The 16440-nt window shown below is 39.5% G+C and overlaps 1 protein-coding gene across 1 annotated transcript in view; it reads left to right on the top strand.

The window, feature by feature from the left end:
- LOC106129967 (protein split ends) overlaps positions 1 to 14575 on the top strand; it is a 74717-nt gene extending 60142 nt beyond the window's left edge. Inside the window, exons 20-31 of the mRNA XM_060950602.1 lie at positions 1420 to 1537; positions 1807 to 2033; positions 2795 to 3056; positions 5187 to 5313; positions 5943 to 6062; positions 7065 to 7203; positions 7899 to 8026; positions 9030 to 9207; positions 10126 to 10280; positions 10810 to 10935; positions 11309 to 11514; positions 12266 to 14575. Coding sequence (XP_060806585.1) covers positions 1420 to 1537; positions 1807 to 2033; positions 2795 to 3056; positions 5187 to 5313; positions 5943 to 6062; positions 7065 to 7203; positions 7899 to 8026; positions 9030 to 9207; positions 10126 to 10280; positions 10810 to 10935; positions 11309 to 11514; positions 12266 to 12360 — 1881 coding nt within the window. The 3' untranslated portion in view covers positions 12361 to 14575. The remainder of the gene's footprint in view (positions 1 to 1419; positions 1538 to 1806; positions 2034 to 2794; positions 3057 to 5186; positions 5314 to 5942; positions 6063 to 7064; positions 7204 to 7898; positions 8027 to 9029; positions 9208 to 10125; positions 10281 to 10809; positions 10936 to 11308; positions 11515 to 12265) is intronic.
- The last annotated feature ends 1865 nt before the right edge of the window (positions 14576 to 16440 follow it).

Raw genomic sequence — 16440 nt, 5'->3', positions numbered from 1 at the left:
GGGAACTCTGGGATAAAAAGTAGCCTATGTGTTATTCTGGGTCTTCAGCTACCTACATACCAAATTTCATGGTAATCGGTTCAGTAGTTTTTGCGTGAAAGAGTAACAAACATCCATACATCCATACAAACTTTCGCCTTTATAATAGTAGTAGGATTACTAACAACATCCGCTTGAAACAAAGATGGCGTCGTTGTACAACTTATATAGAGTCTAGATTTGAGCCGTTGTTGGACTTAAGTGTGAAGAGAGTGAGACACGAACTGGCTTTCCCTCAGCCTCAGCAACATCAGAAGCCGGTAAGTTTAATAAAAAAATACAAATTTTATACATAGATGGCGTTGTTAGTAATAGTATTTTAATAACTCTCTCGTTTAAGCCGTGTGGTTCCCGGCACCAATGCAAAAAAAGAAAAGAACAACTCCATCACTTTCCCATGGATAGGGATAGGCTTACAAACTTGGGATTATTTTTTAGGCGATGGATTAGCAACATGTCACAATTTGAATTTCAATTCTATCATTAAGCTAAAAAGCTGAACGTGGCCATTCAGTCTTCTCAGTACTGTTGACTCTGTCTACCCAGCAAGGGATATAGACGTGACCATATGTATGTATGTAACTCTCTCTGCTTAAAACAAAGATGGCGTCGTTGTACAACTTATATAGAGTCTAGACTTGAGCCGTTGTTGGATTTAAGTGTTAAGAGATTGAGACATGAACAGACAGTCTTAACAAAATCAGAAGCCGTTAGTTGAAGAAAATATTCTCATTTGGTGTGTCAACGCCGGCTGAATATATTGTTCGTGATTGTATGAGCGGGGTAGACATCCAATCTTTTATGTATATGTAGAAGGCCTGTGATTCCTCGAATTAATGTTTACTTTTCACAACCTTCTAACAAAATGAAACTGAAGAATGTATATAAATGTTTAATAAAGAAATGCGACAACATGCGATTTGAACAAGAGCTATATGTGGAGTGAAGGATCGGCTCGGCGATGTTCTCTGAAGCGGCGTCTTGCGCGTGCAAACATCGTTCTTAGTTTTCTAAATTCAAACGGCACGCCACATATATATATATTATATGAATCCGCCGTGTAATACCTCGTGGCAATGTCCGATTGTTGTAGCGACCGGAAGAGAAGTGAGCGATGCGAGCCGCGCGGTACGTGGCCGTGCGCCCGCGCACCCCACAGTGTCCCCCGCGGTGTTCCCCTCTTAGGAATGGCTCCCAAATGTTGGGGAGCCGTGACAGGTGTATAGATGGCGTTGTCAATATATTAGATTCCCCTCGGCGCCACTAGGCTACCAAAACGTGGCTAAATATCTTTCAATTATCATACTTTTGTAACTTAGGTATTAGAAAATATTACTTTACCAACTTGACTTAAATCCAATAATTTTTTTTTGTTCCCAGGCCTATCGCAACTGCGGCGACTACGGCCAATACCGAGCGTCGGGCCCTGCGCCCGCGCAGGACAGAAAGCCGCTCTCGCATCAACCCACACCTGGCAACAAGGGCTCTATTACGCTTGGTAAGACATGCTTTTATATTTCTTAGTAATTTTAACATCTATAGCCGTATGCAAATCAGTAAAATTCTGTTGTATGTTTAAGATTTCATTCAAATTTTGATATCATTTCCAAATATTCATTTTTAATCATGATTAACTGAAGAAAGTTCATTAACTTTTGTTGAAATGTGCGTTTCACAGAATTAATTTATAAAAATCTATATTAGAAAATTAAACGAAAGTCTCTGTGTGATCTCAGTTGATTGATCAATGTAATTATTTTTTCCCAGGAACACCGGTCCCATTAGAATCCCGTTACGAGCCAAGGCGGACCCCGGAACCCAAGCCGGGCTCCATCACGCTGGGGACTCCTGTACCTCACCCCCCGCACCCCCAGCACCCCCAACACCCCCCGCACCCCCACGACAAGAGATTCGACCCCCAGTACTACAAGAGGCGGAGTCCGCACGCCACTTACTACACCACTCGGCCCCACGACCCTAACAACTTTAGTCAGGTAAGTTATATTATAAAGCTGAAGAATTTGTTTGTTTGAACGCGCTAATCTCGGGAACTACTGGTGAAAATTAAAAAAAAATTTTGCGTTGAAAAGACCATTTATCGAGGAAGGCTATATAACATCATGCTGTAACTATAAGGAGCAAAGAAAAAATGGAAAATATGGGAACAAAAACAACGGGGAAAATTATTCATCCTTGAATCTTTCAATGATGCCCAAAATAACTATTCCACGCGGACGAAGTTGCTGGCACAGCTAGTACTTGGATAAAAGTGTTAAACCAATGCTTTAAATGTAACAAAATAAACTGCATGGTAGCGGCATCTGGTTCGCTGATATCTCTGCATAACGAATGACATACCTATATTTGAATTATCTATTCAAATTCAAAATTCAATTCAATTCAAAATTTTTATTCATTATTATAGGAAACTTCATATCGTTTAAAAATTGTGAAATCTTTTGGTTTCACAACATTGGTTGTCGTTAAATAAATTACTTAAAACTAAGTTTACTGCCGCTTCCAAGGCGTCAGTGCAGAAGAAGCGGTAACAAACTGCAATGAATAAATCATCCATCATCCATTTAGTTTTATTATAACAAAAAGATTGCCTTATCTTTTTCTTTGTCGTTACCTTTTCCCACTTTCTACGTGGGGTCGGCACAGTATTTTAGTTTTTTAATGAAGTTGTACAAATGTGTATGTAATTTCTAAGTCTTTTAACTCATTAAATGTAAACATAATTATCTCCGTACAGCAACAAAACGCCGCATACTCCCGCAGTCCATACGGCCTTGAACAACGGCAAATCATCATGGCCGACTTCATCACCTCGCAGCAGATGCACGGCGGCGGGCGGCGCGCCGAGCGAGCGGAGCGCGGCGAGCGAGCGGAGCGCAACGAGCGAGCGGAGCGCGGCGAGCGGGCCGGCTCGCCGCGCCGCGAGCGGGAGCCCGTGTCCGTCATACAGAGGCACACGCCGCACGTGTACCCCCACCAACATCCGCATCCGCCGCCAGGTCGGTACTCCTCCTGATATACAGGGTGACATTTAAAACAACTGCATCCTTTTAAACATAGACTATACCCATGCTTCTGAGCCGTTTGAGCCTATTTTTATTTAAATTAAACGTCATCATTTTCACATTTAAAAAGCCCTCGAAAACAACGTCGCACGCTTTTTTAAAGACCAATACTACAAAAAGAAATTAAAACTAAACATGTAAATAAATGTCTGAAAAATTAATTATTTTTCTAGTATCAAGATCAAGTAAAGTACAGAGTTGTCGAGATCGCTCAGCTGAATGAATTGTGTCGTTGACCTCTGAATCTTACGCGTCGCTTTTCCACCGGCCGGGGTGATATGACGTATTTAGGATCGTGGATTTTGATACTTTTATTTTTTTTTTCATATGTTCTGAAATATGAACTGATATTTTTCTTTTAACATTTTTAAATATCCATTAGATGAGTACACTTAACAGTTAAATTTATGCAGTTAAATTAAAAGTCACCCTGTATAGATAGATATGTGGAGACATCTCTACGCCAGAAGTCACAATATCAAAATCACGTGACGCTATCAGTCAAAAACAGCGAATAGTCTAAATCGCGCAAGCAAAGATTTCTCGGATTGGAGCATAAATAAGTACAACCTCCGAAACGACATTGTCTGTCGCGCGGTTCCCCAGGCATCACACCAGCTGGCGGAAGATCTTCCCTTTGTGGCGGTCGAGCCCGAATCATCGCTCCCGCTACAGATAGATAAATAGTACACCCCTGATTTTACATATACACATATGTCATAAAAGTTAAAGTCGTTCATTACTACTCCGCTCAAAGTCACTAATTACCTTTATAAGTTGCTTCGACAATGTTCGTCCGCGTAAGAATAGCGCAATCTACAGCCGAATAAAAACTCAATACATTTACAATAAATTACCAAAAAGTGTTCTTGAAATGAATGATAGAAAATTCTAACAGTATATTAAAGTTGAGCTTTGTAGGAAAGCCTATTACAGCACGGATGTTTATATTAATGATAAACATGTGTGGCCCGAGCTGGACATAATGGCCTCTTAAATGCTTGTGTATTTTTGACATGATCTTGACATAATTTGTACAGTATGTACATATTTTATTTTATATTTATTTTATTTGACGAAATATTCATATTGACATAATCAGTTCTACATTCATACATGTTTTTTAATTATTTATTTTTTCCAATTATTTATCTTTTAGATTATTCTCATTCTCTTTTCATCTATTCTCTACAGTCAGATTTTCCCAGAATGTCCACTTTTTGTCGGTTTCTGTGGCGCAACGGTAGTTCACTTGTCTGTGACACCTGAGGTCCCGGGTTCGATCCCGGTCTAGGCATGACGATAAAAGAACTTTCTCTTATTTGGATCTGGATCTTGGATGTTTATATAAGTTTTTTTTTTATTTACTTTCGTTGAGTAAGCATCTCGTAATACAAGTTTCGAACTTACTTCGAAGCTAAGTAAATTTTTGTAAATGCCGTATTTTATTTTATTTATATATTTATGTACATCAACATAAAAAAAATACCTCTAGAGCATAGACTTAAGCAGCAATTACTTTCTCTGATTGGCCTGTGTCTTGGATGTTTATCTATATAAGTATTTATTATAAAATATAGCATCGTTGAGTTAGTATCTCGTAACACAAGTTTCGAACTTACTTCGAGGCTAACTCAATTTGTGTAATTTGTCCCGTATATATTTATTTATTAATTACTTATTTATAGAGAAATTTTTCCAGCAAACCCACATATTCAATTTACTTTTAATTCATAGTAATTCCGATGATTTAGTGTGAAGACTATTGGCTCTGTCTACCCCGCAAGGGATATAGACGTGATTGTATGTATGTATGTATGTATTTAGTGTGAAGGTTTCTCATCATGAATTTTGCCTAGACCCTCTACTTTCTACTTACTAACATTCCGTGTATTCTGTTTTGTGATTGTCTCTCTCATCTCTGCGTGTTCCCATTCGCACTCTCCACAGAAGTGTTTCGGAGCCCAGGGTCCGCCTTCCGACTTTTCCCTCTCCACTTGGTCCGGTTTTCGGCGTCCTCGGATTTCAGTCTATTTTAAACAAATTATTATTTATCTGTTCCAGGTCACGAAGCCTTCGCCCAGTTAGTGAATGTAGCGTCAGCGGCCACGGCGCTGCCTGTCCCGCGCGGGGAGCAGGAGCAGAAACAGGAACCCAAACACCATCCGCATCACCCACATCATGACATGAGGTATATACTTACATACATACATATTATCACGTGTATAGCCTTAACGGGGTAGACTGTAGTACCGCATTGTTGCATCACCTGACTAGATGTACAAATCAATCACAAATATATATGTAGACGTGGTTAAAAGATACAAATCGACATATGTTCACGTAATTATTCCTTGCGGGGTAGACAGAGCCAATAGTCTCGCAAAGACTGAAAGGCCAAGTTCAGCTGTATGGCTTAATGATGGAATTGGGATTTCCTAGTGACAGGTTGCTAGCCCATCACCTTAAAGGAAAAATCCCAAATTTATAAGCCTATCTCTTTGTATCTTTTTACGGCATTCATGAGAAAAAGATCGAGTGGTCCTATTCAACCAAAAACCACACGGCACAAGATAGTATAAATAAATAATTTACAAGCTTTTGCCTGAAGCTCAGCCCGCGTGAATAGTAACCCTATTTTCTACTCCATACTCCACACTATTTCATTACAAAATTTCACGGAGATGGGTTCAGTGGTTGTGACGTGAGAGAAGGACAAACAAACACGCTTTCACAATCATAATATTAGTATGGGTTTCAACTATTCGTTAAGATTTTACGTTTAAAAAAATATACAATAAGTTTTACTATTTGTTTCAGAATACAAAGAGAAATGGCGAAATATCAAATTCATTATCAAGCGTTAGAGCGAGACAGGAGAGCACAACAAGCGCAGTATTTAGAAAGAGACAGAATCGCCATGCAACAAAATAGAGACAGGTATGTTTTCACCAACACCATCCCCGTCATTGATGGAAGAAATCCCAATTGGGATAAGTCCGCCATTGTTGTAAATATTCTTCTAAATCCAATGACTGTTTTGTATTTGTTATATTTTATTTTATGTGTAATAAAGAGTTAACAAACAAACATGTTATAATGTTTTTGCTATATTCATAAATAAAGTGTTTATTCTTTGGGGGTAGACGGAGTCAATTGTCTCTAAAGACTTGAAGGCCACAATCAGCTTAAAGACTTCATGATGATATTGAAATTCAAATAGTGACAGGTTGCTAGTCCATCGCTTAAATGTCCCAAGTTTATCAAAGCTTTTGAAATTCTCACAAATTATAAGTATATTAGCGTTGCCGCTATAATGACAAATATAAAAAAGTTGAATATTTAATATTAATTAAATTATACTCAATATTAATAATTAAAATTTTCACAGAATATTTATATATTTCAGAATATTTGTATATAAGCTTTCAAAATAATTAGATAACAATTAAGTAATTATTAGCGGAGATTCCCATACAACAAAAATAATTTTAAATCAATCTTCTTTGGACGAATTTATATAAAAAAAACAATTTTAAGCAACAACTATGTTGATGGTACGGAACCCTTCGTGCGCGAGTCCGCCTGGAACTTGGCTGGTTTCATTAAAGTATATATTATGTTCATCAGGGAAAACATACGAATAGAATTTAGACTTTGGAGAAATTTAGTGCACTAGAATTCTAGAGAAATTTCTTCCAGCATGCCCACGACAGGAAAATGTAAAGACAGGCATTGGCCCAAGAACCTAGGTATTAATAAGTTATTATATACATATAATCACGTCTACGTCACCCCGCAAGGGATATAGAAGTTATTATATGTACGTATGTATGTATGTAATAAGTTATCTTACCTGTTACATAAAATGTATCTATTTCATTGTTCAGAAATTAATATTATGATTGACAAACATTTTTAATATATGACATTTTTTTGCAGAGAACGTGCGATGATGCAAGAGCGTCAAATAGTGATGGAACAACAACAACAACAACATCAACAGCAACAGCAGCACCAACAGCAACAACAGCACCAACAACAAATGATGTTGGAGCGGCAACATCCTCAACAACACCAGGTAAACTTGACATCTTTATAATATCATTGATGTTTCGAGAATTTGTTAAATAACTTTTGTAAAAAGAGAAAGCCTCCAATCGATATCATCTTTCTTGAAGTCGGTTAAATTACTTAAACCTATTCCTGATTGTGACAAACAGTTTCCTGATAACCGCCTCAAGATAGGTTCAGCCACCACTCTCTTTCCCACGGTTGTCGTAAAAGGCGACTAAGGGATGGACTTATAAACTTGGGATTCTTTTAGGCGATGCACTCGCAACCTGTCACTATTTGAATCTCAATTCTATCATTTAACCATATCAGCTGAACGCAGCCTGTCAGTCATTTAAGACTGCTGGCTGACTCTGTGGGTATATATAGACGAGATCATATGACTGAATAAAATATACATACATACATACATATGGTCACGTCTATATCCCTTGCGGGGTAGACAGAGCCAACAGTCTTGAAAAGACTGAATGGCCACGTTCAGCTATTTGGCTTAACGATAGAATTGAGATTCAACTAGTGCTAGCCCATCGCCTAAAAAAGAATCCCAAGTTTGTAAGCCTACCCCTTAGTCCCCTTTTACGACATTCATGGGAAAGAGATGGTGTGGTCCTATTCTTTTTGTACTGGTGCCGGGAACCACACGGCACCAGTACAAAAAATATATGTATATATATATATATATATATAACTCTGTCACAGGTGGTGTCCAGCGCGGAGACGGAGCGGCGTCTGCTCGGCGTGGCGGTGTCGGTGGCGGGTTCGAACCCGGGGTACGCGGCGCACAAGCACCGCGCCATCACGCCGCACCACCTCGACAGGAAAGACACGTATGTATTTACCAGAGGCTTCGTCCGCATGGAAACTCTAACAATCCCGAGGGAACTCCGGGATAAAAAGTAGCCTATATGTTATTCTGGGTCTTCAGCTACCTATATACCAAATTTCATTGTAATCGGTTCAGTAGTTTTTGCGTGAAAGAGTAACAAACATCCATACTGACATATTGACATTATTACAAACTTTCGCATTTATAATATTAGTAGGATTAACTATACAGGGTGTCTGCTAAATCGCCTTACATATTGAAAGTGGATCACTCTTATAATGTATTATTTGATATTTATACAGGGTGTCTGCTAAATAGCGTTACATATTGAAAGCCAATCCAACATGTATTTTTAAATACTTATTATACAGGGTGTCTGATAAATACCGTTATATGAAAGGGGACACTCAATTATTTAATTCCTATACATGGTTGTATGGTAAATTACATTACATATTGAAAAGGGGCCACTCACATAATTTATTATTTGATACTTATACAGGGTGTCTGCTAAAAAGCTTTACATATTGAAAGAGTGCACTCGGTGTCAGATTCTCGTTCCAAATAATTAAAAATGGAGGTAAAAATTTACCTAATTATACAACAAAAGTTTCAGTGGGACATTTTGCGAAAGCGACGTTCTACCACTCAAATAACGCCTATTCAATTTTGCTTCGAAAATCCGCAAATTTTAGGTTCCTTGAGTCACAAGGAATGATCTTCCTTATGTGGGGAATCGAGAAATGCATTCAACCTCAGTTCAATATGCCCTCTCCTCTAACTACATATTATGAAGTATCTAAGTCTCTATGTCTGTATGTATGCTTAGATGTTTGAAACTACACGACGGCTTTTGATGCAGTTTTTTTTAAATAGATACACTGATTAATAAGGTTTATATGTATAAATGCTACCCGTGCAAAGCCTGAGCGGGTCGCTAGTGTCTTATATAGTAATCGTGACTGATACGAATCATACATATTCATTAAATTTTTAACTTCCAGTCGACCACCAGTGTCTCAAAGCAGCGTGCCGACCAGTTCAGCAGCGGGTGTCTCGTCCGCTAGTGCCGCGGCGGGGGCAGAGCCTCGACGCGCCGAGGGCAAGCTCACGGCGGCCTCGCTCATAGACGCCATCATCACGCATCAGATCAGTCAGACTACAGACCCGCAGAGGTTTCCGGTTAGTGTTTAAATGTTTATAATTATATTATGTACTGATTAGTGCCGTGTGGTTCTCGGCACCAATAGAAAAAGTATAAGACTACTCTATCTCTTTCTCATGGATGTCGTAAAAGGCTATTAAGGGATTGGCTTATAAACCTGGGCTTCTTCTTTTAAGAATAGGAAAGAATAGGACCTTCCTAAAGAATAGGACCACTATTCTTTTTTGTATTGGTGCCGGGAACCACACGGCACTAGAATAGAATAGATTTATTCCCAAAATTGGATACAAGGTATCACTTATTGACGTCACATAACTTAAATCTAATTATAACTACTTATTAACTTAATTCTGCCGTGTGGTTCCCGGCACCATTACAAAAAAGAATAGGACCACTCCATCTCTTTCCCATGGATGTCGTAAAAGGCGACTAAGGGATAGGCTTATAAACTTGGTATTACTCTTTTAGGCGATGGGCTAGCAACCTGTCACTATTTGAATCTCAATTCTATCATTGAGCCAAATAGCTGAACGTGGCCATTCAGTCTTAACAAGACTGTTGGCTCTGTCTACCCCGCAAGGGATATAGAAGTGATTATATATATGTATGTATGTAAATTAATGTTTATATAAATTTATGTCTTGACGGCCTCTGTGGCGCAGCGGTAGTACGCTTGTCTGTGACACAGGAGGTCCCGGGTTCGAATCCCGGCCAGGGCATGATGAGAAAAGAACTTATAGACGTGACCATATGTATGTATGTATGTATGTTAACTTAATTATTATTAACTTAATTGTAAAGGATATAGACGTGACCATTATGTGTGTATGTATGTTAACTTAATTATTATTAACTTAATTGTAAAGGATATAGACGTGACCATATGTACTCGTATGTATGTAACTACTTATTAACTTAATTATTATTTGTAACAGCAGACGATGCGTGAATGCGAGGCGGGCAACCCGGCCGAGCGGCTGCCGGAGCGGCCCGAGGAGCTGGCCGCGCACACCACCAGCATCAAGCTGGGCGACCTCGCCTCCAACATCATCACCAGGGACTTCTGCAGCCCCACGCTTGTTCAGCACAAGTGAGTTTTAGTCTTAATTCTATACATTCTTCTAGCAGGCAGCCGAAGACTATTTTCTACTATGATAAAAAAATTACACATTGAAAAATAAGTAGGATCTTAGGTAAACAAAAGTTTATCCTACTACTATTATAAAGGCGAAAGTTTGTATGGATGTTTGTTACTCTTTCACGCAAAAACTACTGAACCGATTACCATGAATGAAGGTATGTAGGTAGCTGAAGACCCAGAATAACACATAGGCTACTTTTTATCCCAGAGTTCCCGCGGGATTGATAGGGTTTCCATGCGGACGAAGTCGCGGGCGGCCTCTAGTAGTTAAATATATACTCCTCAGTCGTTCACTCTTGACAGAGTGGTCGTGGTTTTAAGACGATGCGTCTTTTTTGGATAATGCAGCCCCAGCGATGCGGCTCCATTTGTGGCGGTCTTCAGCGTTACGAGAACATTGGACTATAGAAGCATAATAAATTATACATTATAAAATTATATATTATTAATATATTAATTGTATAATTGTAACTTCCAGCAGTCGTTTCGTGGCGCCCACGTCGGAGGGCTACGGCGGCGGCGAGGAGTGGAAGCGGCGGGACGCGCCCAAGCACGCGCCCTTCCTGGAGCCCGTGTCGCCGCCCGACACGCACCAGCCGAACAGGTGCGCAGCCCTACATTCACATTGCAAAATTACAACTTCAAAATATTTTTAATTCATTTAATATGGGCCGTGAAATTGTGCCGTGTGGTTCCCGGCACCAATACAAGAAAGAATAGGACCACTCCATCTCTTTCCAATGTATGTCGTAAAAGGCGACTAAGGGATAGACTAACAAACGTGGGATTCTTTTTTAGGCGATGGGCTAGCAACCTGTCACTATTTGAATCCCAATTCTATCATTAAGCCAAATAGCTCAACGTTCTTTATGTTTATGTTCTTTTCAAGACTGTTCACTCTGTCTACCCCGCAAGGGATATAGACGTGACCATATGTATATGTATGTATGTACATCTGAAAATATACTCGATTTCAGTTCGAGAAGCAACAACCCCCGGCGGTACGGCGGCACGGGCGGCGGCTCCGGCGGCGGCGTGCTGACGGCGTTCGACTACGTCACCAACCGCATCGTGGAGGTGATGCGCAGCGACGCCGACGACCGCGCCAAGCCGATAGCGATGGCCGCCGCCTACAAATACCCTTACTCGGCCTTGAATGTCACCGCCGCGCCGCCTACTGACGGTCAGTGTAGTAAGATTGGTGGAAGAAGTGGGATTTTTGGGGTCAGATGTGGGATCCGTTTGGAGATTATGTCTATTACAGGAGTATGAAAATACTTCTGTTTGGCTCTTAATGTTTGGGTTGCGTCGACTATTATTGTTTATGTTTAGTGTGTTATTGCCTCTCCTTCTTTCTCCTTGAATTAGTCCCGGTTACATCTTCATCTCTCTGGAGTGGAACTCGGCGGTTATTTGAGCATGATTCAGGATTGAGTGAGTCATGCTTTTACACGAAGCGACTCCCATCTGACCACCATCACCTTTGCAGGGGAAAATAACTCGTATTGGATGATGGTTAATTGTTCAGTTTCTGAATACGTAGGTTTCCTCACAATGTGTTTCTTTACTGTAAGCATCGATCAACTAATTTACTTACATAACTCAAAAAAGTGCCGTGGTTCCCGGTCCCAATAAAAAAAAGCAATCTCGTTCCCATGGATGTCGTAAAAGGCGACTTAGAAATAGGCTTATAAACATGGGATTCTTCTTTTGGCCGATGGGTTACCAACCATAGGTTGGACGTGGCCTATCAGTTTTTTCAAGACTGTTGGCTCTGTCGACCCCTCAAACGATAATAAACGTGATTGTGTGTATGTATGTATGTTAAAAGAGTCATTAGTAACAACCAGACAATATTCGTATCAATTTGTTATTATCATTTAAAAAATTCAATTGAACCGCTGTCACTCATGTATCCCCCCCACCCCCCGCAGGCCCGCCCGCCGCGCCGCCGCCCGCGCCGCCCGCCGCGCCCGAGCCCGCGCCGCTCATGTCCGCGCAGTACGAGCCGCTCTCCGACGAAGACTGACGGCCGCCGCCTCGCGTGGGCGGTAGTTAACCTAGATGTACCGATGTGGTACAAGTTATGGTTGAAACAAGACTAGTCTCCAGCTGCGTCGTGGCTTCATGGAACAACCAGGAAATGCCATGTGGTAGAAACCAATGAAAATTAGATAACAATCTTCTATACTTCAAGGGAAGTACCAACTGAGGAAATACTCGAATAGGACCATCTTTTGTCGTGCTATAATTGTTTTAAAGACTGCCCTATTTGACTTCAAAATGTTAGCTCAAAATGACACGACTTTCACATGGAAATAGACGTCAAATCGTCATTCTTACATGAGTATAAGGAAAGCCGGGGCGCGACACTAAGTGATTCCATAGTCAACACGCTACTACAAACACGTTGCTGGCAGATATGTTGATGATTAACGGGACGACTGTTGTTGGAGACATAATACAACAAATGTTGTTGGAACACGAAACAACGGGTCTTTTGTGTTGGAAACATTACGAAAATTGATGATGTTGAAAACACCAAACAACATCACTAATGTTGTTGAAATACTGTTGTGCAAACAGCTTTAACCGCTTATTGAACTGTTGAAACACGGAAGAATTGAATTCGAAACATGCTACAACTGTTGTTGTAACATATAACAACTATTACTTGACATTTTGCGGAAAGGTAAACTCGGTTTACCGATTAACAAAGAATGATAAAAGGAATCTTGTATGAAAATAAAATCAATGAAAATAAATATTTAAAAAAAAAACTCAAAATTAGCTGGACTAGTAAAACATATTACTATAACTTCTACGGAACAACGAATTAAATTTAATTAATAAGAAACACGGACTATAGAAATAAAGAATTATTATTAACATATGACATCAAAAAAATATATGCTTCAAGATTCATATAAGACAATAATTGATATGAAACTAAATTTAAAAACTCTGCTGGATAGTAAAACGGGCAATGCCCGAACGCAAGAAATCATTAAACTAAGCGAAGAAAAATAGTCATTAATAGCTACTTCTGCGTAAGTTTGTTCTCTCACCAAAGCCTGAACTAAGCTTATAGAAGTTTCCTGTTACAAGATTTAAGGACTGACAGTGATATGACTTTAAAGTGACGACATTGTGTGACATACAGTCAGGATTCGTATTTATTGGTACGGACGTGACAAGTGGTCCAAACAGGGTGCCCTGACTCGCCGAAGAGACATTGTATATTTGTAGTTTAAAAACAGGGATGTACCATGTTGTGGCAAGCTTTAAGTGCGGAGGTCGTAGCGTTAAGACTTAAATTAAGCCTTCATAATTGGCGAATGTGTTAATTTGTGACTGTTAAATGATACTGCCGCTGTGATGCAAAAATTACCTCATATTTTTAAGTGGCAGATTCTAAAGTAAAGTTTAATCCAGTCTTCCATCGCCGAGCTCGCGATCTCCGCGCGACCTCGTCCATTACGTAGCTACACTAACTTGTACATTATGTATAGACGCCACGCGCTGCATTTTACGATTTCTGTTCCGGACTCGACTCGTGTCGGTCCGGGGGAGGGGGGGCAATCGAGAATCGATCGATTGCGCCGCCGCCCGATTTAATTTAGCTTTTGTATTAAGTTTTTGTAACGCTTCGCTTCGGATTTCGCTGACGCACCCATCTCGGTAGTTAGCGCGTAGTGATCGCCACTTCATGTAAATAGTTCATCGCATCGTTTCTGTATAGCTCGTTGTCGCAGCGAAGTCCGTGCCGACGCGAATTTTCTACAGACCGGGGCTCCGACGGGCGCGCGAATGGCGCTCCGTACGCGGTAAATTATATACATATGTAAAAGTGTATGGTTACTGTGTAAACACTGTGCATTTGTAATTATATAGAAGGTTAGGTAAGTTTTACTATAGAGATTTCATTTTTTAGTTAGGTCGGCGACGCGGCCGCGTACGGTCGAGTGGAGTGAGAGTGAGTGGCGAGCGAGAGTGGAGTGAGAGTGGAGTGAGTGCGAGCCGCGTCCGCGCGCCGCCGGTCGGGCTCTACCCGCGCGATGTCGCTCAGTAGCTGCGGGTTCTCATACTAATTGATGGGTTTCATATAAAGATTTTATACGAATTTTGAGTTGACTACATGAGATTATAGTGATAATTTTGGTTAGCTATCATCCACTTGATCTGAATCAGATTTGATGAGATACTACTCGAAACGAATTAAATTCACAAAAAAAAAAACAAAATTAATTAAAAATAAATATATGATAATCGTGTTTAAAAACTCGTGCAGTCTTCTCAGAATTGAGAATGAACACATTATGTGAACCATAGGTAACATTGCTTCCCAGATGACGCGTCGAATTTATTTCTCATGTAAATCTAGTTAAGTGACGGTGACTCGTAAACCAGGGGGTTTAAATCGAGTCTAAATATATTCAAAATCGAATAATCATTCCCTACATATTTACCCTGATTGTCAGGGCAGATAGTGCTGGGCCGCTGCGCAAAATAATAACAAGGGCTACTGAAAACTGGTTTTTATCTAAGCTTAGGCTTAGAAAACCGGTATATTTTTTTTTATTTCTACGAACGTCAAAATCAGAAATTAAAATAAAGCTATATTTTCAATCTCACTTGAATAAATCGGGCAGTGGGGCACATAAAAGAGTGTACCTTCGTATCAAAGGTACGTTATTCTATGTGGCCCACTGTACAATGGTGTTAAATATACACATGTAAATTTGGAAAATGTATTAAATCTATGGTTTTAAGGCAATGTAATCAAGAACATGTAACATTAGAAAAATAATAACAAATGATGAGAACTGACATGTGAAATAAAAAATAAATGGTTAGAAAAAAATAGTCAAGTGAAACTAAAAAAAAAAATTGTCTGTGGTACAATATTTGCGCAGCGGCCAAGCAAATTTCGCGCGCGTGTATAACCCGGCCGGCACAATTTGTAAAATGTTTTCAAGTATGTTTTAATCGACTGACTTCGGGCGCGGGGCGCGACGCCTCTGTGATTTCTTTATAAAACTGTAATGTTATGTAAGTAGCCCAAGAAACATAATCCCTGTAAGTCCGATCATAAGCAAAAACAAAGTTTTGTGAGGACAAATCAATAAATAAGATGCAAACAGATTTGTGTGTTTCATTTGGTAAGAATACTTTTCTAGATTATTTTGAGCTGGATAAGGAAGTATTTTTTTATATTTTTTTTTACCAGAGGTCATGGAAAACTTGTGGAATATTTATGTCTAGCAGTGAACTCCATGCTGTCGAGATGATAATTACTATGGCCAATTGAAAGAGAGGGTAAATATATATTCTCAGTCTACCCCGCCGGGAAAGAGGCATGATTTAATGTATGTAAAAAAAATTACTGCAATGATGTTACTACGCCACACTTTCTGTCTACTACGTGGCATATATCAGGCATTCTCAGTCTAAAAATAATCTGAACACTTGCCAAACTTCAGTCCATCTGTATTGGACAGTATTTGGCACTTCAGAAACATTATAGTAAAACTATTATTGAATAAAATAATATATTTTGATTTGAATATAAGTGAAATAAACAAAAAAAAAACCTTTTCTCCACGTAAGACCGCCACACGTAATGTCAAAAGTTACAAATAAAAATACCTTCATGGATTCACATCGTTTCCAACTTGTATTGTAGGTAGGTATTTTGTAAATATTAAGGTGTACTTTTTTTTATATATTTTATATCAGGCCTCCGTTTACGTTGTCTGAAACAAAAAGATAATCCGATGGGAAAATCGTAAGGTTTTAAAGATAATTGTTTTCAGTGCCTGGGTGACCGAGCGGTGCTCTAATACAATAATGCACAATATGTCTTGAGGGATTATATCCATTGAACTCTAGATATCTAAAGGATCATATCCAGAGGAGATAATATTATAGCTGCCGCCGTGGACATTGGTGATATGGAGAAAAGTACAAGATTCAGTTACAGCAACCCAAAACAGCGCGCTTGGACTGGTGTGACGGTGTTTTCTGCATATTTGGTGTTACTCATGGTGGAAACATATATAGAAATATACGAAAACCAATCGCATTTACGGGTGTACGACAAAATGTG

The sequence above is a fragment of the Amyelois transitella genome, chromosome 22, assembly GCF_032362555.1.
Source record: "Amyelois transitella isolate CPQ chromosome 22, ilAmyTran1.1, whole genome shotgun sequence".
NCBI classification, from domain to species: domain Eukaryota; kingdom Metazoa; phylum Arthropoda; class Insecta; order Lepidoptera; family Pyralidae; genus Amyelois; species Amyelois transitella.
This window is presented reverse-complemented; position numbering and strand designations above follow the sequence as displayed.